General features: G+C 39.9%; 1 protein-coding gene across 2 annotated transcripts in view; it reads right to left on the reverse strand.

Annotated features, from left to right (window-relative positions):
* Window positions 1–585: 585 nt before the first annotated feature.
* Window positions 586–26,324, reverse strand: part of Stap1 (signal transducing adaptor family member 1) — a 30,289-nt gene continuing 4,550 nt past the window's right edge. Inside the window, exons 2-9 of one of the 2 annotated variants that reach the window (XM_075942998.1) lie at window positions 22,559–22,630; window positions 17,422–17,535; window positions 14,221–14,277; window positions 11,820–11,992; window positions 9,850–9,978; window positions 5,718–5,787; window positions 3,637–3,733; window positions 586–1,240 (exon numbers count right to left, since the gene is read on the reverse strand). In XM_075942998.1, coding sequence (XP_075799113.1) covers window positions 1,215–1,240; window positions 3,637–3,733; window positions 5,718–5,787; window positions 9,850–9,978; window positions 11,820–11,992; window positions 14,221–14,277; window positions 17,422–17,535; window positions 22,559–22,630 — 738 coding nt within the window. In that variant the 3' untranslated portion in view covers window positions 586–1,214. Of the gene's footprint in view, window positions 1,241–3,631; window positions 3,734–5,717; window positions 5,788–9,849; window positions 9,979–11,819; window positions 11,993–14,220; window positions 14,278–17,421; window positions 17,536–22,558; window positions 22,631–26,324 lie in introns of both variants that reach the window. The other variant, XM_075942999.1, reaches the window with a different exon arrangement.

Raw genomic sequence — 26,324 nt, forward strand, 5'->3', positions numbered from 1 at the left:
AAAAAAAGGAAATCAATTTAAGAACTTGTTTTCAAAGGGGAAAAAGTGTGTTATTCAAGAGATCTAATCTGGATTTTGGATCTGTATTTTTGAAGAAATGAATCACCGTCTACATGTGTTGGGGAATATTATTTTCAGGTGTGGGACATTTACACTGCATTTGTTTAACTCTGGGAAGCTGTCACTGTGCCTGTCTAAAACACCTGATGGTTCTAATAAAGAGATGAGCGGCCAATAGCGAGGCAGGAGCAAGCATAGGTGGTACTGGCAGGCAGAGAGTATAAATAGAAGAACTCTGGGGGGAGAGCGGTAGAGGAACAAGAAAACTAGGTGAGGAGGTCAGGAGCCAGCCACAGAGTCACTCATGGATGGAGTAAGAAGGAAAGAAAATATGCAGAAATGGAGAAAGATAAAAGCCCAGAGGCAAAAGATAGTCGGGATAATTTAAGAGAAGCTGGCAAGAAACAAGTCAAGCTAAGGCTGGGTATTCATAACTAAAAATAAGCCTTCTTGTGTTATTTGGGAGCTGGGTGGTGGGCACCCCAAAAAGTCAAAAAGAGTAAAACATCACACAACATGCACGTTTGAAAGTGGTGTTTATTTTATCATCCTTTAATGATATACGGCTTAGTTTTGAGCTAGTAGAATGATAGCTTCAAGGAAAAACATAAAAATGAATTGCAGTTAGTTCCATGAACATAATATGCGGCATATGGCATTCCTACCAGGTGGACATTTGCTAGTTCATTTCATGTCTGTGGCCGCCAACCAGATCGTTTAAATGACTTACATTTGATTCATTTGTCCAATCAGATTTTACCAAAAACCTAGTTAGAGTTTAGAAGATAATGTAGGATTTAGGGGAACTAGATACTCTGCAATGCAAATTGTATACATGAAATGTATTTAGATGAAGCCAAAGAGGAACAAAAACCTGGCTTTAGAAAGTAATTTTTCCCCACTTGGTACAGAGAAATGCATGCGTCGGGTTACTCTACAGACAGCTGGTGGTAACTAGTAAATTGATTTCCTACTGATAAAACAATGGAATTACATGCTACATTATTTTATTCTTGTTCCCAAACAAGTGATTTAGGGTCGGAGATAATTATCTTTAAAAGTGAAAGTCTTCCTTTTGAAAACAATAAATACTAAGACCTATGGAGGCAGTTTTCGCATTATTTCAGGCCTTGTGTGGATTTTTCTTCAGCTTCTCACTTTTCTGTGTTGGGCTCTTGACCTGGAAATTATGGGTGGAAAGTCTTGATTAGGTAATGAAGCGATTCTGTAGGACCAAATTTTTCTCTACTCTCAGTAGGAGCTGTTTTTCTTGCTTGTTCCCCAAACACTGGTGGTGTTATTAAGTTTTACATAATTAGATGCAGAATATCCAGATTTCTTTTAATATTTTTGTACCCTGGACTGCAAATATCATGTATTTTATTATACTCAAGTTTAATGTTCTGTATACCTTTTGTGCTGTATTTTGAAATGACTTTTAAGGTGGTAATTTCTGGCATTGGGAAGAATAAATTGAGAGAATATCTCTTGACTATTCTATTTCTATTGCTGCTCTTGCCTCTTGGTATCGGAGAGAAAACTGGACACTAACACAGTGTAGCAAGGCTCAAAGACAATCCCAGGTTCTTTTCATTAGTATGTATGTAAACGCACTGGCCAGTTCCACAGCTCCAGATCCCTGAACCCCTAAGTACGGCTAGACTCAAGGTTAGACATTAGACTAAGTGTACAATCATGCTTAGTAATGAAACATGGAAGTTTTCCCCCAAAAGCTGGGAGCAAGGGAAGGAGGTTTCAGATGCTCCAGCCAGTACTGTAAGAACAAATACACATTGAGAAACATGAGCTAAAGCTAACGCTGGCTATCATACCAGGAATCCTATAGTAAAGTCTCAAGAAGTCAGGTGTGGGAGCACATGGCCCATAATACAAGCACTTAGGAGGGAATGACAAAGTCAGTTTCAATTTCCCATTAAGCTGGAGCTTATGTGAGTGACAAAGACTAGAAAAACTGCCCAATCAAATTCAATCAAATTTTCTCATCTGTAGAACAATGAACCAATGAAATAGTTATTCATTTAGCCGTTGCGGAGATGGTTTGTTCTACAGGGTTGAATAATTAATTGACAGAATAATATCAGGGATGAGGAACGTTACAATGAATTTTCTACATGCTCCAAATTTTATTAAGAAATCCCAAGGATTTGGAGAGATGTTGTTTTATAAAGTCATTCTTTCACAGAACTCTAGTAGGTGTGTTTTCCCACATACATACCAAGCAATGTATTATGTTGACTATGTGTATAGTTGTGTGTCCATGTTTAGGATCATGGGTTATGAGAAGTTTTCAGAAGCTAGACAACACAGAGAGAAAGTTAGGGATGAGAGGAAAGGGGGCTGCAGGAACCAGTAACTCAAAGAGCAGGTTGAAACACTAAGGGGAAATGTCATAGTTATTTTAATGGTATTTCAAAGCCTGCAATTAGATTCACATAGCAGAAGATGAAACAATGTTTCAGACTCAGGAAGAATTTTTTAGAACAAGAATCCAGTGAACCGTGTTGCTTCAAGAGTCATGAATACCATAACAGTCCTTGCCAAGCAAACTGTGTGACCACATCTTAGATATACTTCCTCTGCTAAGTGTACAGAGGACCACACAGATGAAGATCGCACTTGGTCATTTACCTAAGATTCCTGCAGACTCTGAACTCTTGTACTTTTTGTATTTTAGGTAGCATCCAAAGATAGTGATATCTTAAGAACTTAGACTTTTAAACCTACTGTTGTTTTTGGTCATGAGACTTTGCAGATATGCCCTTGATAGACAAAGTTTTTCTTTATAACATCTAGGAAAAGAAACTATTTTTGAATGAACCCCAATCTAGCTGGAGACGCTTAGCCTCTTCTGCTCAGAGCTTGCCCAGTGACTACATGTAGACTGTTGGATAGGACCGGGGAAGATGAGCGAGTCTAGCTTGCCTCGCTATGGTGAAACAAGAATGCAGATGGAGCCAATGTAATGAGCGTGTGAACTGTACTGTTGACGCAGGTCTCGTTGCTCAGCTTAGTGGACGGCTACCTACCACTGTTTTAAAGTTCTTCCTGTATGAAAAAGAAGCCCACCAATTTTGAAGCTGGCCTCAGCTATAACTTGTCACTGTAGTTCCTCACCGTCTGCTCACTCCTGGGTCCTTGCCATCTGGCTTCTTTACCTTTGTAATAGAATAGCACTCTAGTAGGTCATTTACTACCAAATGGCCAATCCGCACAGCCCTTGCTTACTCTCATGCATTCTACCCAGGCCCAAGTATCTGACATGATTGTGGGCCCATCCCTTTATATTTCCTGTTTGCTACCCAGGAGTCTATATTGTTTTGTTTTCTCCTAGTGTCCCTGAACTTGTTTGATAAAGAAGGATAGAATGATGGAATGAGGTTAATAATCACAATGCATGCCTCATAGACTGTGTGGAAGGAGATCCCCCCGCCCCTCCAGATTCTGACAAAGATGATTGCCAAATGGAAAGCTTTACGTTTTAAATTTTTAGTTTGTCCTGTGGTGTACTTTGGGTTTTGTTTTTTGTTCGATGCAGCTGTAACGTGAAAACCATACCGAGGTTGTCATCAGTTGAATGTATGAATGGTCTCAGATTCCCTCGCGTCTCCTTCACAAAATAGTCAACGACACTGAAAAGGTTTGGGAGTGTTACCTGTGGGAAAGAAAGGGAGAGATGGCTCAGTGCTCAGCTAAAGAGAAACAAGAGATGCTCCCCTGCACTCTAGTAGGGATTGTTGTGTATGTCCTGACCTCCAGACAGTCAGATCGGGTAGACATCAAACTTCAATGACTTGCTGAACAGCAATGATTCTCTTAGCCATGTCTGTTTAATCCCCTTTAAGGACTGTACGGTCATTCTTTAGTGAGGAAATACTCTTAGTATTGGGTACAGTCTGGTGAACAACATTTAAGTACTTTGCCTTCTCACAATTAAAATAGAAAAATGACTCATTTTAGGCCAATTTAATTCCTTCCTAATACTGGAATTTCAATAGGCAAACAAGAAAAAACATGGCCACTCCATAACCAAATGTTTCCGAGTCCCTAAAAATTGCTAGCCTCTAAAATGGTTATAAGAAGAATCTTTTATAGACTGATATTATATTTTCTTAAGTTGGGCACAATAGGTTTTCTCTACTAGAAACCCCAGTGAAGTTTTAAGCATTTTAATCCTTCATTGTAACAAGGGTCTGTGTGTCACTAAAATCTTTCTACCCTATAACTCAATACTTTTATACAAGTGAAATCTGGTTAAACCTGAATATCCCAAATAATCTTGAAGTAAAATAAGTCATTAAAATGCAACCTGGAAGCCAGGCGGTGGTGGCGCACGCCTTTAATCCCAGCATTTGTGAGGCAGAGGCAGGCGGAGCTCTGTGAGTTCGAGACCAGCCTGGTCTACAAGAGCTAGTTCCAGGACAGGCTCCAAAGCTACAGAGAAACCCTGTCTTGAAAAACCAAAAAATTAAAATTAAAATTAAAAAAATGCAACCTGGTTGAAGGGCGGGGTAACAGAGGAGTTTGAAAGGTGGAGGAACTAGCCAGACTGTTTATTTTCCTTCTCCTGCGGACTGTAGAGGCTAGCCACAAGAAGTGCAGGTCTCCACTTACAAAGGTGCACTAGTTACACTGGTCCTTACCGGAACCCCTTCTGGCCACATGGTTTTGTGGATGCCCCTTCCTAGACTTCTGCCCCATTTGTTAGAACTCTGCTTACAAAGCTCAGTTGGAGACAGGCCTGGTTGGTGCACACCAATCATCCCAGCACTTGGGGAACAGAAGACCTTGAGTTTACGATGGACTGAGATACATAGTTGGATCCATAGACGCGGACCTGAGAAGTTCTGGAGCCAATCTTTACTAATGTGAGCTGGACAACAGTGTCTCTGTGAGCCTTACAGTCAAAAAGTGAGGAATTCTACCTATACATTACTATACAATGCACCTAGAGAAACCAGGAGCTAATTTTAAAGAACCTCAGGCCACATCACCACCTTTTCAATGGCTGAGACTAGTTTAAATGTCAGTTTACTCCCTGTATAATAGGCATAACATATCTCATGGAGATAGAAAAGATTAAATTGCATGTGTAAGTTACTTGGCTGTGCACCAGACATTGTGCTGGGGGAGAGAGAAGACGGCCTGTCGTTAGCTCCATAATATAATAACTAAGCTTGAAAAAGAGATGAAGACAAAGAAGAAACCGGTCCTTCCAGTACACTGCTGTTAAGAGGGCATTGTTGGACTTCTGCGTGGTAGGTATTAGAAAACAGGGCACTGAGATTGCTTCCCTTCAGATATAGGCTCATTTGAGTATTTGTAAATAGAGGATATTATACTGACCCTTCATAAAACGCTTTTCTTTCCCTGAAGCAGTTATATTGAGTAATCATTTGCAGAGAGAGTGGAGGGGAAAGCGCTTGTAGAAGCAGGCTCTCTCCTAGTCCATCTCAGCTGCCTGAGCTGGCGAGGCGCTCACCCTTTCTGTCTTACCTAAAGGTACCATCTCCCTTCTACCACGACCGTGTCTGTTCCTGAGGAAGACTTCTGCGTTCCCACTTCCCTCTGCAGTCTCTAAGGTAGGTTTGGAAAGCAACAGGAGAAAGTTTATCAGCAACAAAGAGATGGCTACGTACGGGTTTTTCCAGGTCGATGGTGTAGTGCTTTCCAGCGCTCATTACTTTGTAGTGTTTGATTCTTGGCATTCTAAAATGAAGCACAAGGTTGGCCTTCTTTTGGTTATACAGTTGAGTCAACGCAAGCTTAATACATGGAGAATGTGCGCTGTGTAGTAAATCTGTACATCTATAGCTATGGCTTAGGCTAGAGCATCCTGTTTCTTCATTGGGATTACTTTATCTTTGAGACAAATGGTAATACATGAGGAGGTGTAAAAAAGCTGAGCCACTACATTGGTAAACGAGAAAAGAATAGGTGAAAATAAAAACTAAAACTTCCTCAGTCCGTAACCTATAAAATCTTATGAAAGAGTAGGGATGTAGCCCAGGGTAGGGGTGTAGTCCAGGGTAGAGATGTAGTCCAGGGTAGAGATGTAGTCCATGTTCAGCACTTGCCTAACATGTATAATATCCACTCCCTAAAAATAAACAATAAAATAAAGTAAACCAAAACCCAAAGGAGTAAAAAGATCTTTTGTGGGCATATATAAGTTAAATAATGTACCCATTCTACTAAAAGGAAAGTAAAAAGAATTAAAATAGCCTTGTACTCCACCTCGTCACCAATCCCACCAAGTAGCCCTCACCAGCTGTCGCTGTGCAAGTTCAAATGCTGTCCTCCATTGCTGCTAACTTTGTGGATCTCGTAATGACGGGAAAATGTCGGCTGCTAAATAACAGGTGGTTGGGAATGTAAATACAGCAGAATTATCTTCAGGTCTTCCCCTTTAAAAATATCACCCTGAATTGTTACCACCCCAAATGGTAAGATTTTGTTATGAACTGCTTCGGAGCAAAAAATCCCATTGTGCTCATCACTGCGTTCCAACATTATAAACGCATCATTTATAAAGCCGGATCGAACACTATCCAGGCCTCATCTCATACTGCTGTCTGCTGTGAGCTGAGAAGTCAGTGACCATGGCAGTTAGTTTTGCATAGAAGCATGTTGGTCTTGAACTTATTTGGTTCACATGGCAATTGTGTTTTGCCCAAATGTTTTCTAATGGTGACATATTAACAGGATGTATTATGGTGTCATTTATTTGAACTAGTTCAATATTTGCCTCATATTCCGAAGCTAAGGAAAATTATTAAGTTTAACTTGTCTATGGGGTCTTTTCACCTTCTTTTTGGAACCACAACTTTCCCACGTCCAGTTCATATTCCACGAGGGCTACACTGTACGAGTGTCCTTCCTATACGGGACACTCCTCATCTTCCATTACATCCAAATCTCTGCTCCCCTGGACACCACATCGGAAAGAAAATCTTTAATCTCAGTGGGCTGCATTCAAAGTGACATAAGCCTTAGCCAAGCTTCTCACTTCAAAAGAAGTGTTCCTTAACAATAAAAGGTCACGAATCAGTTCCAGACCGGCAGTGAAAGTCTTTGGAGAGAGGGCACCTTACATGCGCCTGTTCAAGATGGTTGGCTCTGACTTTATCGTAACCCCATCAGGAAAAGATCTTTGTAACCAGAAAGTTCCCATTGAAAACTCTCTTCAATTTCCATTAGAACTCCTGTATCCTGGGAAAAAAAATGACTGCTACCCTTTGGGAGACAGGACAGTTGGCTTAAACTCAGTTTCTGTCATCTGTGCTCTCTACACATCCCTTATCATGTGTGTGAGTAGGTGTGTGTATGTATGTGTGAGTGTGTATTTGTGACAGAATATGTGTGTGTGCGTACACGTGCGTGCACATGTGTGTGTTTTCAGTCTACATAATGGAGATGATAAAGCTTTACCTCTTAGGGTTCTTGTGGGCTAATAACTTGCAAAATCCCTAGTACGCTCCTTGACACATTTAAGGACACACTAAATTATACTTATTTTATCTACATTTAATATGTAGATAATATTTATTGTTTTCTGCCACTCTAGTTTGTAAAGCGTGGGAAATGCTATGTATCTTATTCTTTTGTGCCTGTAGGAAATGTCTGTAGCACTCAACACAAGGTACACAAAGGTCATCATATAATGGGACGATGATTATTGGTAATAACCATCCCATCACATAATCAATTCTTGGGGAAGCTGCGAGATGAAAGCAGACAGGGGTCGGCAGAAGCTCTTGGGACTTTGGAGTAATGGGAATAGATTCTGACGTCAAAGGTGATGCAGGGAAGTAGTGGCCCTGAAGTCTCACAGGCTTTGTCTCTCCCTTTAGACTACTTTTATTCCAACTGTTGTTTTGGTTTGGTTTGCAAATGAAAAAGCAAAATGGATAAAACTTGCTGTTTGAAGCATTCTGGTTATGATATAAAAAATGAGAGGTGGCGGCACACACCTGTGATCCCAGCACGTAAAAGGCTGAGTCAGAGGAACTACAAGTGAACCCAAATGAGACAGAAAAAGAGAAGCCAGTCTTTAAAGAAGAGCATTGCTTTACATGTGGCTCTAAATATGTTTCCTTAGTTCTTGATCTCAAGTTTTGCAAAAGGATGAATTTGGGGGAAAGATATTCTACTTCCTCCTTAGCTAGTAATGACTTACTTGACTATAATGGCACCTAGTTGGAACAACTTCAAAGGGAAAAACAAAGTTTGAGGCTTGTTGTAAAAATAGCTTTATGTCTTCTGAATTCTCGTGCCACGGAGCTGGCTAAAGACAGCTGAGGCTCTGCTCTGAGAGGAATCACCTGATGATTTGGCCCTGGCAAGTTCTGTTTACTCCTGAGAGGAGCCCTCCTTCCTAAGGCTGATTGGTAAACACATGGGGGAAAGTTACTTTCATGTTCTGCTTTGTAAACCAGCTTGTCCTACCCCGCTCGTGTTTACCGGACTCACTCATCAACTTGCATGACTGATCACTTCTGGAACCTCCCTGAAAGAAAATGTTTTGTGGGAAACACAGGTGTTCCTCAACAGTTCGGGTTGCTGCCACTTACATTAAGCTCTCCATTGGCGAGACCCAGTTCTAATCCTCTCTCGGATTGCTGTCTCTAAGAATCAAGTGACATATTAAGTCGAAGATATTAAACCCTGAGCACAGGGGTGAATTTTCTGCTTTGTTTCTCCTACTCTGGGAGCTGGTGCTTTTCCAGGGGCGAGGACAGCCCAAACTTGGGCTGAAAATGGACAACACCGATGGGCATCTCATAGGGTAGGGAGGGTTAAACCCAGCACGCCTCAACCACAGAGGAAATCTGTAGTGGGAGAAGTGACCTTCCCAGGGAAGAGGACATCATTTGGTTGTCCGCTGCCAAACGATGAACCTTGAAAACATACATGCAAGTAACATAAAGGAATATCTATGTGTATATGCATGCATTAACCATTAGGAACATTTATGTTGTATTTATATGTTGTGTTTCGGAAGACACACACATGCATGCAATAACAGTGAAAAAAAAAGGCCTTCAATTTGAAGAATGGAAAAGAGTATATGGGAGGGTTTGGAGAGAGAGAAGGAAACTGGGAATGTTGTGATTATATTATAATCTTAAAAAGAAGAAAACAGAAAAAAGAAAGGCCTGTGGGGGTCAAAAGCCATATTCACTGCCAGCTCTAACTTGTACTTCTTTTGGAGTTCTCTCTCTCTCTCTCTCTCTCTCTCTCTCTCTCTGGAGACTGAATTCAGAGTCTCACATTTGCGAAGCAAGCCCTTTCCTGACAGAGCTAGTTCTTCTGCCCTGACATTTGCATCTAAGCACATCTAAGTATTACTGGCTTTATCAAAGGCAAATCATTTTACAAATATTTATATACTAGCAAGAGGCTCTTCAGTAGGCCTTATAGGTGTAAAGTATGCAGACACTTTCTGCTTCCTGAACAAGAGAAGTATTCTACTTCTGGACACGTGCACTGGCTGCCTGGAACGGTCTTCCCCAGCTACTAGCATGGTTTGGTCCCCCACTTCCTTCGAGTCTCTGCTTACATTAACTGAGTGTCTTTGTGAACACTGTCTATGAAAACAGCAGCAATCCCAGATCTGTTCTCTTCATTCCCTGTAAGGAGCGAGATTTGCTTGTGCCACGCTACTTCTCAGGTTTGTGCTTACGTTTGCTGCCTTAGCAGAGCACGTGCCAGGTACTGACCGGAATACCATGCTCCTAACAGTATGATAGCCAGATTAACTGAACGTACTCTATCTCCTGTCGGATAGTGATGGAGTAGTTTTTACTGTCACTGCCAGGCCTCAGGATCATATTTCCCAAAGAAGGATTCTTCTCTAGCATCTCGGTTGCTTCTTTCCGGGAAACTGCATAAAAACATCTGCGAAGGTGAGATGAAAAGGGAGACAGATTTTTGAAAAACTAATGAAGATCATTACTTGAAAATAATGCTAAACACCTCGAGAGATACAGAGTTACCTTTTAAGCAAAGAGAACATGAAAGGAAATCTACCAATCCATGTATAATCATGTTTACTATTGAAAACCTGTGACAGCTAACAGCATACCCCCAGTCTCAGTTCACAACAGGGTCTTTGATTAATTTGTTGGTGCTTTCTTTCAGGACTCCAGAACATCCCAAGACTCTCCTTGCGGATCTTTTTTTTTTTTTTTAATTTTTCGAGACAGAGTTTCTCCGTAGCTTTTTGGTTCCTGTCCTGGAACTAGCTCTTCTAGACCAGGCTGGCCTCGAACTCACAGATCTATTTGTGTTGTTAATCTGGTTATTTGAGATAGGGCCTCGATCTGTAGCCCTGGATGGTCTGAAACTCACCATATAGACTCTGCTAGCCTTAAACTCAAAGATCCACCTGCCTTCCCCACCCCCAGGGCTGGAATTAAAGGTGTACACCACCACAGCTTAGTGGGACTCTGTTTTAAACCACTGACCTTAAGACTGTATCTGAACTGACTACATTAGTATAATTTGTTGTTTGTGGTGTCTTTGGTATTTTTTTTTTGTTTTTTTTGAGACAGGGTTTCTCTGTGGCTTTGGAGCCTGTCCTGGAACTAGCTCTTGTAGACCAGGTTGGTCTCGAACTCACAGAGATCCGCCTGTCTCTGCCTCCCAAGTGCTGGGATTAAAGGCATGTGCCACCACTGCCCGGCTGTCTTTGGTATTTTTGAGGAATAATTTTTCTGAATAACCATATAGCCCCAGCTGTCCTGAAACTCGCTCTGTAGACCAGGCTGTCCTTGAACTCAGAGACCCCGATTAAAAACATGCCCACCACTCTTGATTAATAATTTGTGTTAAAATGGCACCAGTAGTATTTTTAGACACAAAATTAAGAAATTAGGCACTTGTTGTTTTTATAATACATGCTATATTTAGTGAAATATAGTAGCCATGTACAACTTTGTATGTTATACACCCAAATGTTTAGCAGTAAACATCTTCAAGTGTTGTGACAAGAATTAGTTTTACTCTTCTCTTTATTCTTCTGTACTAAGCACATTACTTCTTGCCTTGGGAAAAAAACCAAAAAGCAGTCCATCTTATTTTTATTCTGTGAGTTGGTCACTTGTCTAGTTTAAGCTAACAATATTGATTAGCAAATCCCAGTGGCTTTAGTAAGGAAGACTGTACATTAGAACCTAATGTCAGAGATGGAGCAAGGACACGCTTTACTGACAAGAGCACCAAGATTTCTTGAAGATAAGACCCATAATATTTTCAGCAATCAAAAGACACATGTAGGATGCTCCAGAATCCAGATGCTGTTCCATTACTGTTTTGAACACTTTGTACAAGATTTTCCTCAGAGGCCAGGTTCAATGCTCACTGATCAATCAACTGAATTCAATAGTCTAAGATTTTTTTTAAAAGATTTGGTATTAGTGATGAGAAATATCCAATTATGGAGCCACAAACACACATCTTTTCCTTCCTTCTTCACAGAAACTTTAATTTAGGTTTGAGCTCCGGAAAGATATGTATTTAGTCTAGATATGTGGGTAGAAGGGGATTTCCTCTGTGGTAAGGTTAGTTCAAGTGTGCACAATGCTGGTCTTGACATAGGAGAGGAAATGTGGCCTATGCTCAGAGACTAAATATCCCCAAGATACTACCTGTCATGTAACAAGTTCAAGTGGGCAACGCTACCTGATAATTAGAAATTAGTCTTAATAAATGAATGAACCAGTCAATTGTGGACTTACGCTGGCATAGGGTTCGGTACATCCACATCATCTTGCTCCGGCTCCTTCTCTTTCTCCGCAGGCATAACTGGCAACCGCTCTGTCTCAAGCCTTCTTTTCTTTTCTCTCTCTAAGACTTCATGCAGTCTAATCACTTGCCCCGGTAGAAGTGACACGTGTTGAGGAACCGACAGCTGAAACCAGTTAGCACAGTAGGCAAACAACAACCATAGCTAAGCAGCATACTTCTTTAGTAAAGATGAGCTTGTTGGCCCTGAGGAGTTTTAGTTACTTGTCAGAGGTGAATGGATAGAATAGTAAATAGAAGATTTCAGTCTAACGCGGACATCCTAGAACTGGCCCTGTATGGACTAGAACCTGTAGGGAGTGTCCAACTTTCTTCTAAGAAGTCTTCAGTTTTGTTTGTTGCTTGTTCTTTGTTCTCTGTTGTGGCGGGGTCTCTCTATGTGGCCCTGGCTGTCCTAGAACTCACTCTGTACACCAGGTAGGCCTCAGATTTACAGAGATCTAGCTGCCTCTGCTTCCCAGGTGCTGGGATTAAAGGTGTGCACCACTACTGTGCCTGGCTGAAGTCTTCTGTTTTGATTTGGCCTCAGGGCAAACAGAGCACACACACTTTTTTCCTGAGAGCTAAGTAACAACCAATCTCTCTTTTCTTATCCTGAACTCATTCTCTTAGCAATGCCCCAGAGGCTTAGGAGCTCCAGGGAGGGAGATGACACGTTATTATCAAACACGGGTTTGAGATGGGCGTGGGAGCAGCAGCTCTAGACTGTGGTCTGGTTATAGCGTCCATTTATATTTTAGCATGTTGTTATTTCTCGGCATGCTTTTGTTTTGTTGTTTTTCCCTTCTGGAAGTGCGATTTTGATTGAATCACCCAAATCTGTCCTGCTGAATTGCTTTCATCCCCGGTCTAGTGCTTCATTATGCTCTCTTGGAGGAAGAGTCAGTGCAGTGGAATATTTTTACAAATGATTTATTCACATACAGTGACTTGATACTGTGCCCCAAGTATTTACAGACTATAAAATAAAAGACAAAGTGTCTTAACTTAAAAATTCACATGACATATATTTTATATTACATAATATGTCAATGTTTGATTTAAAAACCTTTCTTTCTATCTTTGAAAGATGAAAAATATAACGGAAATGGCCAAAACTTCAAGTATTATCAGTGAGTCAAGAAGAGATATCAAGACTTTTCCAGTGGGTTCAGTGTGGATGCCTAGTCACGTACCCTTGGGGTGCTTACAGACACCCAATGGCAACCTTCGGGACCTTTCTGTAAGAGGGAGAAAACACAATTTTCCTGTCTCTTCTCCAGCCCCAGGCATATGCCGGTCTCATGTTTAAAAATCTCTTTTAAGGCCTCAGAGGGACACCCTCTCTGGCAGTTGAAACTCCACCTATTTTCCTGTAAAAGGGTGGTTGATACGAAGAATCACCACCAATGTCTTGGTAAAGAGTCCAGCCTATTTTATGACCACAAAGGCTTTATTCGGAACTCACGTGGGTAGAATGGTCATTTGAACCTAACCTGACACTTTTCATTTCCTCGAAAAGTTTTAAAGAGCGTGGTGTCTTAAATTAATATGGTGCTTGTGACCAAAGTACCTCATGTTTTGAAGACAGTTGCTGTTGTGGCTTTAGTTAAACTAACGGTCCTTTATCCCGCTGCAGTAGGCTCACTCTGAGCAATGGGCCTTACTATTTGCCTCTGATAAAATGCTGCCATTGAGCAGGTAAGCTTCCTTTTATTTTAAAACACATGTAACATGTGTTTAAAGATGATTTTTTATTTTGATGGTTTCTCTTTTTCATGTTGTCTATTTCATTCACAAAACCAGTGCAGTATAGCATTTTCTAAATTTAGAAGAGAAATCATGGAGATTATTTTTATAATAAACTACAAAAACTACAAACGTCAGCCTAAACAAAGAACCTCCATGCTAAAAAAATAATGAGGTAGGACTTAGCCATAAAGCCTAAGGCTTACAGCCAAAAAGATTAAAGATGTCATAAGTAGATCTCCCTCATCCCCTGCTCACCAATACCATTATCTCACGATGACATGGGCTCACTAGGGAGTTTGCTGAGTGTCTTTAGTTTCTCAACCCACTTAATAAAAATGTAACTTTCAGAAATAAAAGCATGGATTACTATCGGCCTTTTCTAGTTTTCATAGCCTCAACCACTTTAGTGTACACAGTTGCAATGATGTTAGAAACTGTTGGACCAACAAATAAATCATCAGGCTGTAATGATCTTCTGCTGGGAATGGTGATTCACCATGGTAATCTCATCACCTGGGAGGCTGAGACAAGAGGATCGTAAATTTGAGGCCACCAAGGGCTGTTGAGACCTGGTTCAGCAGAAGAATTGAATGGCCTTCTTACCTCTGTTACTGTAAGAATGAAGCCCCTCCATTCTTCCCCACTTTCTGTGTTTTCTGTCTAAAGATGAAAACAAGGAAAAGGAGAAAATGTATAATTAATGAACGATCTGTGCTAACTTTAAGAGGAACGAGAATTTCACATGATGGTTATATGACGAGAGAGGTGTGCCATCACAAGCTTACAAGATTGCAGGCTGAGGAGATGGCTTTTTGGGTGAAGCATTTGTCATACAAGAGTTCGGACCTCTGGAACCTGAGGAAAATGACAAGCAGGTATGGCAGCTCAGCTGTAATCCCTGCACCTGGGAAGGGAATACGGAGGATCTCTAGAGCAAGCTGGCTAGCTGGATTAACCAAATCGAGAAGCCCATGGGTCCTTGTGAGAGGTGCTGTCTCAATGTCTAAGATGGAAGTGAATGAGAAAAGTGCATGCTGCTAACTTCCGGCCACCCCATACATAAACACGCATGTGCATGTGCACCTCCACACGTATATCCATGCATATCCAAGTAGCTGTGCACACATGCACATATACATACCAAAAAAGAAAAAACTAGCAAGACTGGCAAAAATGCATATTCTTCTGTTCAGGCACTTTGTAAAATAACACAAAAGTTAAAACTGCAAAAATAAAAAAAGGCTCAAATTGTGTAAAATCCGCTGCAAAAAGAAATAACATTATTCTTATTTATTTCAGCCCATTTTAATAGATAAACAGATCTAAATGATGGAGGTAGGATGGTTCAATGAGTAAAGTACTTGCTACACAAGTGTTAAGAGCTGAATTCAAATCCCCAGAAGCACATAAAGATGGGCACAGTGAGACACATAATCGAAGTGTACCTATGACAAGATATGGGGAAGAAACAGGAGAATCTTTAGGAGTTCCTTCCAGCTAACCTGGCGTTGGCAGCACTGAACAACTAAGTGACCCTGTCACAAAGAAGGTAGAAGATGAGGACCCACGATTGTCCTTTAACTCCCACACACTCACTGTGCATCATGTACATGCATTCACACACAAAAATCATTTGCACACATAGACAATTTCTTAGAACAAAACTGAAGCGTATACTTTTAAATTATTTACTTACTAAGCAAGTACAATTGTACAAATTTAAGCCTAACTGAAAAATGAAATGTTAGTAAATTTATCTCTACTGTATGCTACTTACGGCCTACTCCCTCCATTGTCTTGCTTGAAATTTGGGGGAACAAATGTAAAAGGGTCCAATTCTTAACTTCAAAGGCTGCTTTGACTAATAATAATAATAGCAGCCAATGACTTTTTTTGAGCACTTTACAATGCTAGCTACTGTGCTAAGCACTTCACAGGCACTGCCAGCTTAACCATGCCAAAGAAATATTATAGGTGGCCGTTGTCTCTGGGTTTCCTCACTGAGGTCCCGCATAGTCCGCACTAGAAATGAAAATGGAGTCATCTGTGCTAATGTTCCACATCACTAAAGCAAAACTGTTGCCTGGCCTTCTCGGAAAATCGGGAAAGGAACGTAACAGCCACATCTCCCTCCCGTACAGGCCAATTTCACTTTGTTCCCTCTGTATGCAAAAGAGTGGCCTGCAGAAATCTAATGTCAATCGGTCATTTTTGTACCATTTGCCGTTCTATTTCTGCCTACATAGAAACTTTGAGATGACCAACTAACTTTATTACTGGTTATAAATTTGTTTTAGCTTTTCCTGTCTATAAATTTATTTTTTTCTTTTCAGCTGACTATAATAGTTTATTCTATAGAATAAAAAAACATCTGTTTCTTGAGTAGACTATAAAAAAATTAAGGTCTTTATATGAAGGTGTAATTTTGTTCTTTGACAATCTTCAAGGTAATTCAGCAAAAGGTGTTTTTAATGTTGTTTTATGTATCAGTTCAATTAAAAGATAAATATTGTGTATTGCTAAGTACAGGCATTGGGAACAAAACAAAGATCCTTGTTCTCATGGAATTTGAAATATAGCAAGTACTGTGCAATAGAGGTGCACACCTTTAATCCCAGGACTCTGGAGACATAGGCGGGAGGTCAGTCAGGGCTGTTACACAGAGAAACTGTCTCAGGTAAAAAAAAAACCATCCCAGAAAGGAATACAAGAAGGAAGATTAAATAATCAATGTAATAGTGCATTTAAAATGTTGGAAGGAAACAACTAGGAAATATAAAGTCTAGAGCAGAGTAAGGCAAACTGATAATGTGACAAGAGGGCAGGTGTCTTAGTCACTGTCCTGTTACTGTGAAGAGACATCATGGTTGTAAGACAACCCTCATACAAGACAAAGCATTTGACAGCAGGCTTGCTTACAGGTTACAGAGTTAGTCCATGATCATCATTACAGGAATCAGACAGGCACGGGATTGGAACAGTAGCTGGTAGCTTTACAGCCTGATTCCCAAGCAGCAGGCTGGGGGTGGGATCCTTGGCCTAGCCCCAGTGTGGGCTTTTGAAACTACGAAGCCCACCCTCCATGGCACACCTCCTCCAGCAAGGCCACAACTCCTAATCCTTCTCAAATAGTTCACCAACTGGGGACCAGGCATTCAATCTTAGGAGCCCATTGAGTCACCCTAATTCCGATGCCAACAACAGCTACGTAGACAAGGTTACAATTTGGATAAAAGTGTTCCAGGTGGACCACAGTGAGAGCCTTACATTTGAGCAGAGACTTACTTCAGGAAACGAATGAGCGAAGAGGTTAAGTAGCTGGCCTGTTTCACAGACTTTGCATAAAGTAGCAACTGTCTACCTCAGCGTCTCTTTCCTCTGACTGTTCACTCCATGTCCAAGAGTTCTCTAGGGAGCTTGCTTAAATGCTGGTTCATTCTAACCCTCACAGCTCTGAGTCAACCAGCAGCTTCCCAAGAGCCTCCACGATTTTATCTTTACCAATTCCAAGCTGATCTCTTTGTTATGACTCACATTGTTGGGCAATTAGCTCACCAGGCTAATTCAGGGACAACCTTGAAAAACACCAGGTGGGATCCTTGACTTTGTCAGAGGACCGAAGTCTAAGGTTTCATTGTGCTTGTATACTAAACAAGTCAGTGTGCCCTTCTAAAATGTAACTCAGAACACTGTAGTCCTTGGCAAAGGGCAGGAAAAGTATTAAGACTCGGCCCCCTTGTAATCCCAACCACTGGATAGTAAAAGGCTACCTATAACTCTCTATAGACTGCTGTTCTCACTCACCTTCAGTTGTACTTCCTCTGTAGGCAGAACAAGAGTGAATCTTGCACAGCTCTTCTCAGTTGAATTTTGGTCAGTAAGGCATACAAGGTCTGTTATGTCTAACTTGCCAACATACTGCAAAGATAAAGGAAAATACTGTGAAATTACTTCCTGGGTCAGATACACTTGTTCTAGCATGAAGGAAAATAATAGTTTTTAAACATATTGGCATTATATATACCAGAAAGTATATCTGAACACATTGTATGATGGTGTGCTGGACTGGACCCATACAAATTTGCAAAGGCCAAATTAAATTTTTGAGAATTTTGCAATTGGTTAACCTAGCTATTATTAAAAGTTACTTATACTAATATACCAGTAAATAAAATATTATATTAAAAAATATAATATAGTCTAAATGCAAATTTCATTTTTTTCTAATTGTATTGCAATATTTTACTGTCTATGCCCTCAATATGATTTACATCTTTGTTCTGTGTGGCATAAATAGCATTTAACAGCTCTGTGAATTTTTTCATTCTTCATGCTCAATACAGTCACATTGATAGGTTGAATCTGTCAAGGCAGGAATGGTTACATGGTGGAAATTAGTAAACTATTTAAAAATGAATGTATATTTTGTTGCTTTTCCCAAAGGCAGCCTTTCTAATAATAAATACTCTGGATATGAATACATTCTCCATTACATATTTTTTTCTGTTTTTGCTTTTTCTTTATAAAATAAAATTGAAAAGATAAAGTGATTTATTCAGACACTGTTGCCTTAAGGTCTACTGATTTTCTGGCCCTCTGTCTAAACTTGAGAAAATAATAGAGAAAATATTAATAACGCAGATGAAACCTCATTAGTTCATTGTGTCTAAAGTTGTTTCCTTGTAAATGAGGGAGGGTTGTTGCAAAATACTTTTTCAGAAGTCAAAAAATGTCTAATTCATCATAGGAGCAGTTTAACAAAAATCAAGGCAAGTAATGTATGAGAATCAAATGTCTAACAATAAAGAATTATTGTCATTGAAGAGTCCAAAAATAAGAATAAAAAAATGTAGATGCAAAAAATAAGTAAAAATAAAAAAATATAAAGTTGTACGCCTAGGAAAATAAGAACAGGCTGCTGGCAACTTTCTCAGTAGTTTAAGGATTAACTATTAACAGTAGATTACTTTGCTCTACAACTGGCTCTCTGTTTACAAGACTGAAGCATCCCTCTACAAACTGAGGGTCAGCTCTGCAAACTGATAGTTATCCTTAAGACAACCCCCTGGCCACTCATGACCAGCAATTGATGTGAGCTGAGTTAACTTTTTATATGATGGGATATACGTGACTTTTGACTTTTTGGTTTTATAATGACCCATAAAAACCATCAGCAAGAACCATGGTTTAAACACTAGTTTTACAACAACAAAAACAAAAAAAAAACAACTTATTAACAAAAGATTGCAAAGAAGAGCAATTTGTATCTGAGTTTTAGCTTCAGATTGTAAAAATTCTTTTGTTATTGCCTAATGCTTGCTATAAAAGGAGGAGTTCAAAAATGGGCCTTTGCAAAAGACCTTTGCAAAAAACCTTACAAGTCTATCTCTGGCTGTGGTCTCAGCTAGCTGATAAGCTTCTTATGTCCCATGGAGATTTCCTTTTTAAATTTTTAATTCTTTTCCTGGAATAAAGTTTGCTTTTGGTTTATTAGACTTTGGTGATTTGTCTCCATCTTTGCACGACCCCCATGGACCCAATAGTCATAAAAAATAGTTACAGCAAACAATATTAAATATTTTTCTAGTTGAGTGTCATACATCTTTGCAGAAGTTATGCTTCTGAGTCTATAAACATATGTTCATATCTAACATTTTATTTTAGAAAGTCATCTTTTATCACATTCACCAAACACTGCTGGTTATGAAGCATCTATTGAGACATTTCTGTTTCTCAGGCGCACAGAAACTTTCTGAGCAGTTGCTCTGTATACAGCAGATCAACATTGCCCTCTAGTATTAGAAAGACCTAATAGGGGCTTAATGGTTTATACATTAGTTGCTTTTTGACAGATGAGCCCATTCTTCACTTCTTTTTCTCTCCTTTTAGCTTTTCTTGACTGTGTCTAGTATACTAAACTATACTATTCTAGAAAACTTATAGTCACTGTACTATACTATACTATAGTATTCTAGAAAACGTATAGTCACTGTACTATACTATAGTATACTAGAAAACATATAGTCACTGTACTATACTATAGTATACTAGAAAACGTATAGTCACTGTACTACACTATAGTATACTAGAAAACGTATAGTCACTGTATTACACTATAGTATACTATAGTATACTAGAAAACATATAGTCACTGTACTATACTATACTATAGTATACTAGAAAACATATAGTCACTGTACTATACTATACTATAGTATTCTAGAAAACATATAGTCACTGTACTATACTATAGTATTCTAGAAAACGTATAGTCACTGTACTATACTATAGTATACTAGAAAACGTATAGTCACTGTACTATACCTTTTGTGTCTCACTTAACTTTCCTGCCTCATTTTACTTTCCTGGATAATGTAGGGCTTAAAAACAGAAAAATAGTTTACCAGAATGATTTCTATGTTGATGGGGTTGAGGCTAAGCTTGGTTTGGCCTATTATTGTCAAGGAACAAAGAAAAATTAAAAATGGAAGGATAAACATGAGGGAACAAAACCAGAACTGAACCGCACCTTCATATGGTGGACTGCCTAGATCAGGCTCAGTGCGTTTTGCTTTAACAAACAGTGCCAATGCATCAGTTACAGAAAGGGAAGTTGTATCTTGTAGTTTTAACTGTGGGCTGTAAAGAGCCTTAAAGGTCATCTGTGGGAATCAGCTCTCAGTGTTGTCTTCAAGCCCACAGTTGAACTCACACTGCCGAAAGAGTCCTGCTAAGTGTTCCTTGTATTGAGCTGCATTTTTTTTTCTAGATAATTCCCATCCACTGGTCCTGAACTCTTTTCTCCAGAGTAACAACACTGAGCAAATTCGGTGAAGTTTCCACATGACTTCCTCTTAGCCATTTAGATGTGTCAAGTCATTTTAAACTGTTCCCTGCTGCAGGCCGGCCAAATGCTTGACTTTCTCAGTTGGTCTATCCCTGGGTTTCTACTGAGACTCTCTCCCAGAAAACTTCCCCAAGGGTTTTCATCCTCTTTTAACAAGATTGGTAGGTGGACAGCTCTTCAGCCTTTTGTTGTGACCTCCTTGTGACAGAGTGCCTAAAAAGACCACCAGCTCACAAGCCACGCCTGGATTACACCCCTTTTACTAGCTGTATAACCTTGTACCATTGTGTGTGTGTGTGTGTGTGTGTGTGTGTGTGTGTGTGTGTGTGTGTGTGTGTGTGAATATATACAATCTTTTTTAGGGGAAACTGCAAACTCAATATTCTACTAACACAAATTACGCAGTCCATTCCCCACATAAGGCACATCTGGGGAAATTTCAGGGGTTAAGCAAATCTCGAATACAATGGAGAAGGATTGTCCTTGGAAAAATCATCTTCTTCACGATGACGGTATCAACCCTGCCAGGTAAGTATGATTGTGTACAATCTCACTCCTTAAACTTGACAGTTTTCATTTAAAAATAGGGATTAAGTGGTGTCCAGTGGTGTGTGTGCTTGCAATCTCAGTACTTAGGAGACTGAGGCAGGAGGATCACAAGGTAAGAGGACGGCCTACACTGAAGGCTTCATCAAAAACCGAACATAACAGTGAAAACTGGAATTCAAATTTACAGAGTTTGCTTGGAAATGAAGTAATATATATATATATATATATATGTATATATATTAATATATGTAAACAATGAAAGGCCTTACTGTGTGCAGTCTACTGACTGAAATCCTTCTATGTCCTGTCTCACTTGATCACTTTTATAGCCTTAAGAGATAGACTATGGATTTCATCCTAGATGCAGAGATTTGAAAAATAGGAGTATTGGAGATTTCCTATGTGACTCTTTGTTATTGTTCCTGCAGATTCAGTTGTATCCTTTGACCTTCCAACACTGCACCATGACATCAGTGTGTCATAGCCTTTGCTTTCATGTTGGCTTGGGCCATTGGGGACCTTCAGCAGGAGGTCAGGGTGAGGAAGGAGTGTAGCTACATCAAATGTCATGCTTCCCTTAAGTACAAGCTCTCCCACTCTTTCCTCACACTCCTTATGTGGCAATACAACACTATTTTTAGCTTCAGGGCACCAGGCTTCTGTCTGTGCTGCCCACTGCTCTGATGTTTATTAGAATTGTATTAAACAGTCTCCAAACTGCCCAATTTGAGATGTCACCTGTTTGCTACGCGCTGGCACACGCCTTTAATCCTAGAAGGCAGAGACAGGCTGACCTCTGTGAGTTCAAGGCCAGCAAGTTCCAGGACAGGCTCCAAAACTACACAGAGAAACCCTGTCTCAAATAACAAAAAAAAGAAAAGAAAAAAAGAAAAAATACTAGGCAATCTTTCTGGGCATACCAAGCTCTCAATCACCAAGCTGTACTGCCTCTTAAAGTGATAAGTGAACTTGGTTCCTGTAAATCACACAAGGTTTAGGCCACATTCTTTGCTTTCCTGGTATCCCCGGGAAGTTCTAATACACACTAAAAAGCAAAAATTTAATTGAAGAATCACGTCATCATTATTCTCATAGCTCTTAGGAATCTGCTTTTAGAGGGTATGTTTTTATCTAGAAAAGTTAAATTGCAACATCATATGTTATGATGATGCTATGAGAATCATTTCGGGTTTTTTTCAGATTATGACTGTATTCCATAGCATGCTAAGATTTGCAAGAAACGGAAATTAACATTTGCATTAAACATTTATACCCAAGGGCTGAAATTTCTACTTTTAAGCTAAGCTTTTATTGTCTATGTCAGGAAGATAAGAACAAAAAGTTATAAATATGAGTTGACACCTTCTGAGTTGTTTAGGGAATTATCACTCTGATCCCATGGTAGGCCATGGGATTGATAGGCACACTCAGATTTACATTTTTTTAACATCTTTATTTTGGGGTGATGGAAAGAAAATGGGTGATAGATTGTATACCAGTGGTCTATTGAAAAGTTAAACCAGGTGAACTTGTCAAACTACTTACTATTGTGCTTTTTCTGTCGGTATAAAAGAAAAGCGTGGTTCCTCTCAACTCTGTCCAGTAGAGTTTGTACTCCTGTGGGAAAGAAGTCATAAATACCACTTCATCACTGCATATTCAATGTTTTTATTTTCTGTTTTATCTTTTGTGATTGTGTAATATAAAATTATTCTTCATTCTTCACATTTTGCCCATTTTAAAAAATTATTTATTTTATGTGTGTTCCTGAGATTTATGTTTGTGTTCCTGAGAGCACAAAAAAATGTGGGTGCAGAGGCAAAGGAGGCCAGGAGAGGGTGTTGAATCCCTGGGTCAATATGCAATCATACTTGTTCATTTTAAAGTCGTGGGTATGTGGGTGCACACACACCTAATGCACTTACATCTGCTATGTGTGTTCAGGAGCCCACAAAGGCCAGGAGAGGGTCTGATCTCCTGGATCTGGATTGAACAGTTGTTGTGAGCTACCACATGGGTGCTAGGAACTGATCCCAGGTCCTCTGCAAGAGTAGCAAATGCTCTGAACCACTAAGCCACCTCTCCATCCTTAACAAGCATATAATTAATATAAATTTCTGCCTTTGACATATTTACCTAAGCACATTACATGACATGGCCAAAATTCAAAAGGTAGAAAAATAGATTCACCTAATTTGTGAGAAAAAAGATAAAAGTTATACTTTAGTGGTATGTACATATGGTCAAATTTAAATAAAATGATTATATTACTGCAGCAGCCTACCCCAAACACAAGGGTGGAACTTGGAAAGATGTATCCTTACCCATGGCAGGTGGTTTTTCCACTCCCATGAACCCACTATTGGGCGCTTACTGCAACATATAATAGGCCTATGGATGCAACTAAGGGGTCAGTCAAAAGATCCTTCCTAAAAGGCAATTACAAAACAGAGGAAAGAGGTTCCTGAAATCCAAATGCCCAGTGTGTGCTGATACTTTTTAGAGTCAAGTAGATTAGTAAGAGAACAAACCTTAGTTTTAACCCCTTTAGAAACGTCTTTCCTTCTACTCACTGAGGACACCAAGCTTCCTGTCACTACAATTGCCCTGGTTTTGGCCTCTGCTACCTTTTTACACTCTCTCATTTAGTCTTCACTCATGGATGCTGCCAGAATGACTGATGTCTGAATTGAGCAGGATTGAGTACCAAACAGGTGAGGTCAAGAGGCAGGATGCTTCACTCACCCCTTCCGGTCCTCTCTTCACTTTGGCTGCATGGAGAGAAGAGTGGGTGCTCTGCTCCACTTCCTGCCAGGGAGCGAAGGGCCTAAGAAGTGTAGGCTTGGGCCTCTCGAGTTGACTCAGTTATTCTAAGTAGCTCACTCTATGTTGGAGCCTTAGCTGCTTAGGCCTTCTATCAAACCACACATCGGTAGACTTTATCAGTAATAAAACTAAGACGCTTAGTTACATAGTTCCTGAGCCTGTTTGGTTTAAAACTTGTGAGAAGAAAAGTCACAGTAGAAGATCTTAAACATTTAAAGCTGGGGGAAGAGAGAGAGAGATGGCTGCTCGTGGAACTTCTTCATATAGTGATGACTTGAACCAGCAGAAATAAGGTCCTGGATGGCAAGGTGTCAAGAGGAAGGCCCAGGCATGAGAAACAGAGCAGACAAGAAGTAAAGAAGACAAAAGCAGTAGCTGGGACCAGGGATCTTGCCTAAGCTGATGACAAGTTACAGATGGTTTTGAGCTACCATGTGGGTGCTGGAAGCTAAACCTTCATCCTTTGGAAAAGCAGCTCTTAACCACTGACTCATCTCTCCAACCTGAAATACTTTTTAATGTAGTGATTTATATGGTCATCCGAGAGAATGGTGATAGAATTTTAAGGTATGTTCCAATGTGACTGTGAAAGAGAAGGGCAGGTAATCTTAAGCAACAGAATAATGAAATAAATTGTCCTTCCTGTACAAAATCACTCCTAAAGGTTTCCTTTTTAATTATTTTAAAACATTTTCATTCTTCCTTTTTTAGTGTTTGTGTAGTAGCAGGCTATTTTTGGTTCCTAGCCAGCTGGATAGCTTAGACCCAAAATAACCACACAGAAACTGTATTAATTAAATCAATGCTTGGCCCATTAGCTCTAACTTATTATTGGCTAACTCTTACACCTTAATTTAACCCATTTCTATTCATCTGTGTATCGCCCCATGGCAGTGGCTTACCAGCAAAGTTTCAGCATGTCTTACTCTGGCAGCGGCCCATGGTTTCTCCCTTCTGTCTTCCTTCTCCCAGCATTCAGTCCACTTCCCCAACCCCCCCCCCCCACCTACCTAAGTTCTTCCCTATCAACAGGCCAAGGCAGTTTCTTTATTCATTAACCAATAAAAGCAACACAGAGACAGAAGGACCTCCCACACCAGTGTGTGTGTGTGTGTGTCTGTGTGTGTCTGTGTGTGCGTGTGTGCGTGTGTGCGTGCGTGCACATATATACCATAGTACGCATGGTGGGGTCAGAGTACAACTTGCTGGGTGAAGTTCATTTTCTCCTACCATGTAAGTTTCTGGGCTCAAGCTCAGGTAAGCACCCTTTGCCCCTGAGCCATCTCTTGGGTCCATAAGTTATCCTTACATTTGGAGATGTTTTAAAAACTTCAGTGAGACATTTCACTGCAGAAGTTGCTAATATGTACTGGCCCCTTGTTCATTTGGGAGTTGTGTAAAACTGGCGGTACTGAGTAGTCTTTGACACTGTTGAAACAGAATGAACTATCATGGACTTGACCCACAATGAATTAACAAGAACAATTACGTCTGAGGAGCTGGCTTATTTGGTTTACCACACTTTTTTTTTTTTTTTTTTTGCTGGTGGATGGGGGAGCTTTCAAACTCTTCTCTGTCATGAAAAAAAGCAGGTCAAAGCTATTCTGTATTTCTGATCTAGGTGAGCACTGTAGAAGCCATTGAAATCTATGAGCATCATTTAGGAAATAGAACCACTAGTGATGTTTAATGGATATGTAGCCTCTAAAATCAAACCCAAGATAGTCAGTCTTAGAGAAAACACTAGAAGTCACTCTACCACTCTGTTCATTTTCCTAACTAGCCTTCAGAAGAAAAACAAAGCTAGCATCATTTTTAAAGGGCAAGGGCTATTGAGATTCCTCAGAATGTACATGCAGGTATCTCTTTGTGCTCCTGAGAAAAGTTACAGAGATGGCCCGACACAAAAGAATGATGTTAATTGGGTAGAATTCACCAGGGAACAAACAGAAGTTAAAAGGTGAAAAAAATATTATAGATTGAAAGAGAGAATTAAGAAGGATTTATTAACTAGAGTAAGGACCAAATATAAAGGCACTGACTTGAGTACAAAGGAAGGAAAAATAAGGTGAGAAACGACAGTATGACCCACGAGCTTCTGCAACGGAGAGTCACAAACTCACAGAGAGAAAGTCAGAACTCTGAATTCGTTTCTGATAAGACCGTATGGATTCCAGGATAGCTTGGCTAATACTAAATAATTAGTATCCAGGTAGGTATTTTTATTTGTATAGATATTTAAATATTTTAAAAATGTCTACTTAAAGGGTATCTGTAACATCAAAAGGAATTAGAACTCGAGTTTGAGAGGCAGCATTTTGCCATATACCTCACAATAAAATCCATACTTTCCAATCAATGAGCAATTTTTAAGAAAACTTCCATGAGCCACAGATACCCATCTATAAGATGCACACACTTGCTATCCAAGAGTTGTTTTAACAACTGAGTGACAAGACATTAAGACCTTAGCACAATATCCCCT

This window comes from Microtus pennsylvanicus, chromosome 12, assembly GCF_037038515.1.
Source record: "Microtus pennsylvanicus isolate mMicPen1 chromosome 12, mMicPen1.hap1, whole genome shotgun sequence".
Taxonomy (NCBI): Eukaryota; Metazoa; Chordata; class Mammalia; order Rodentia; family Cricetidae; genus Microtus; species Microtus pennsylvanicus.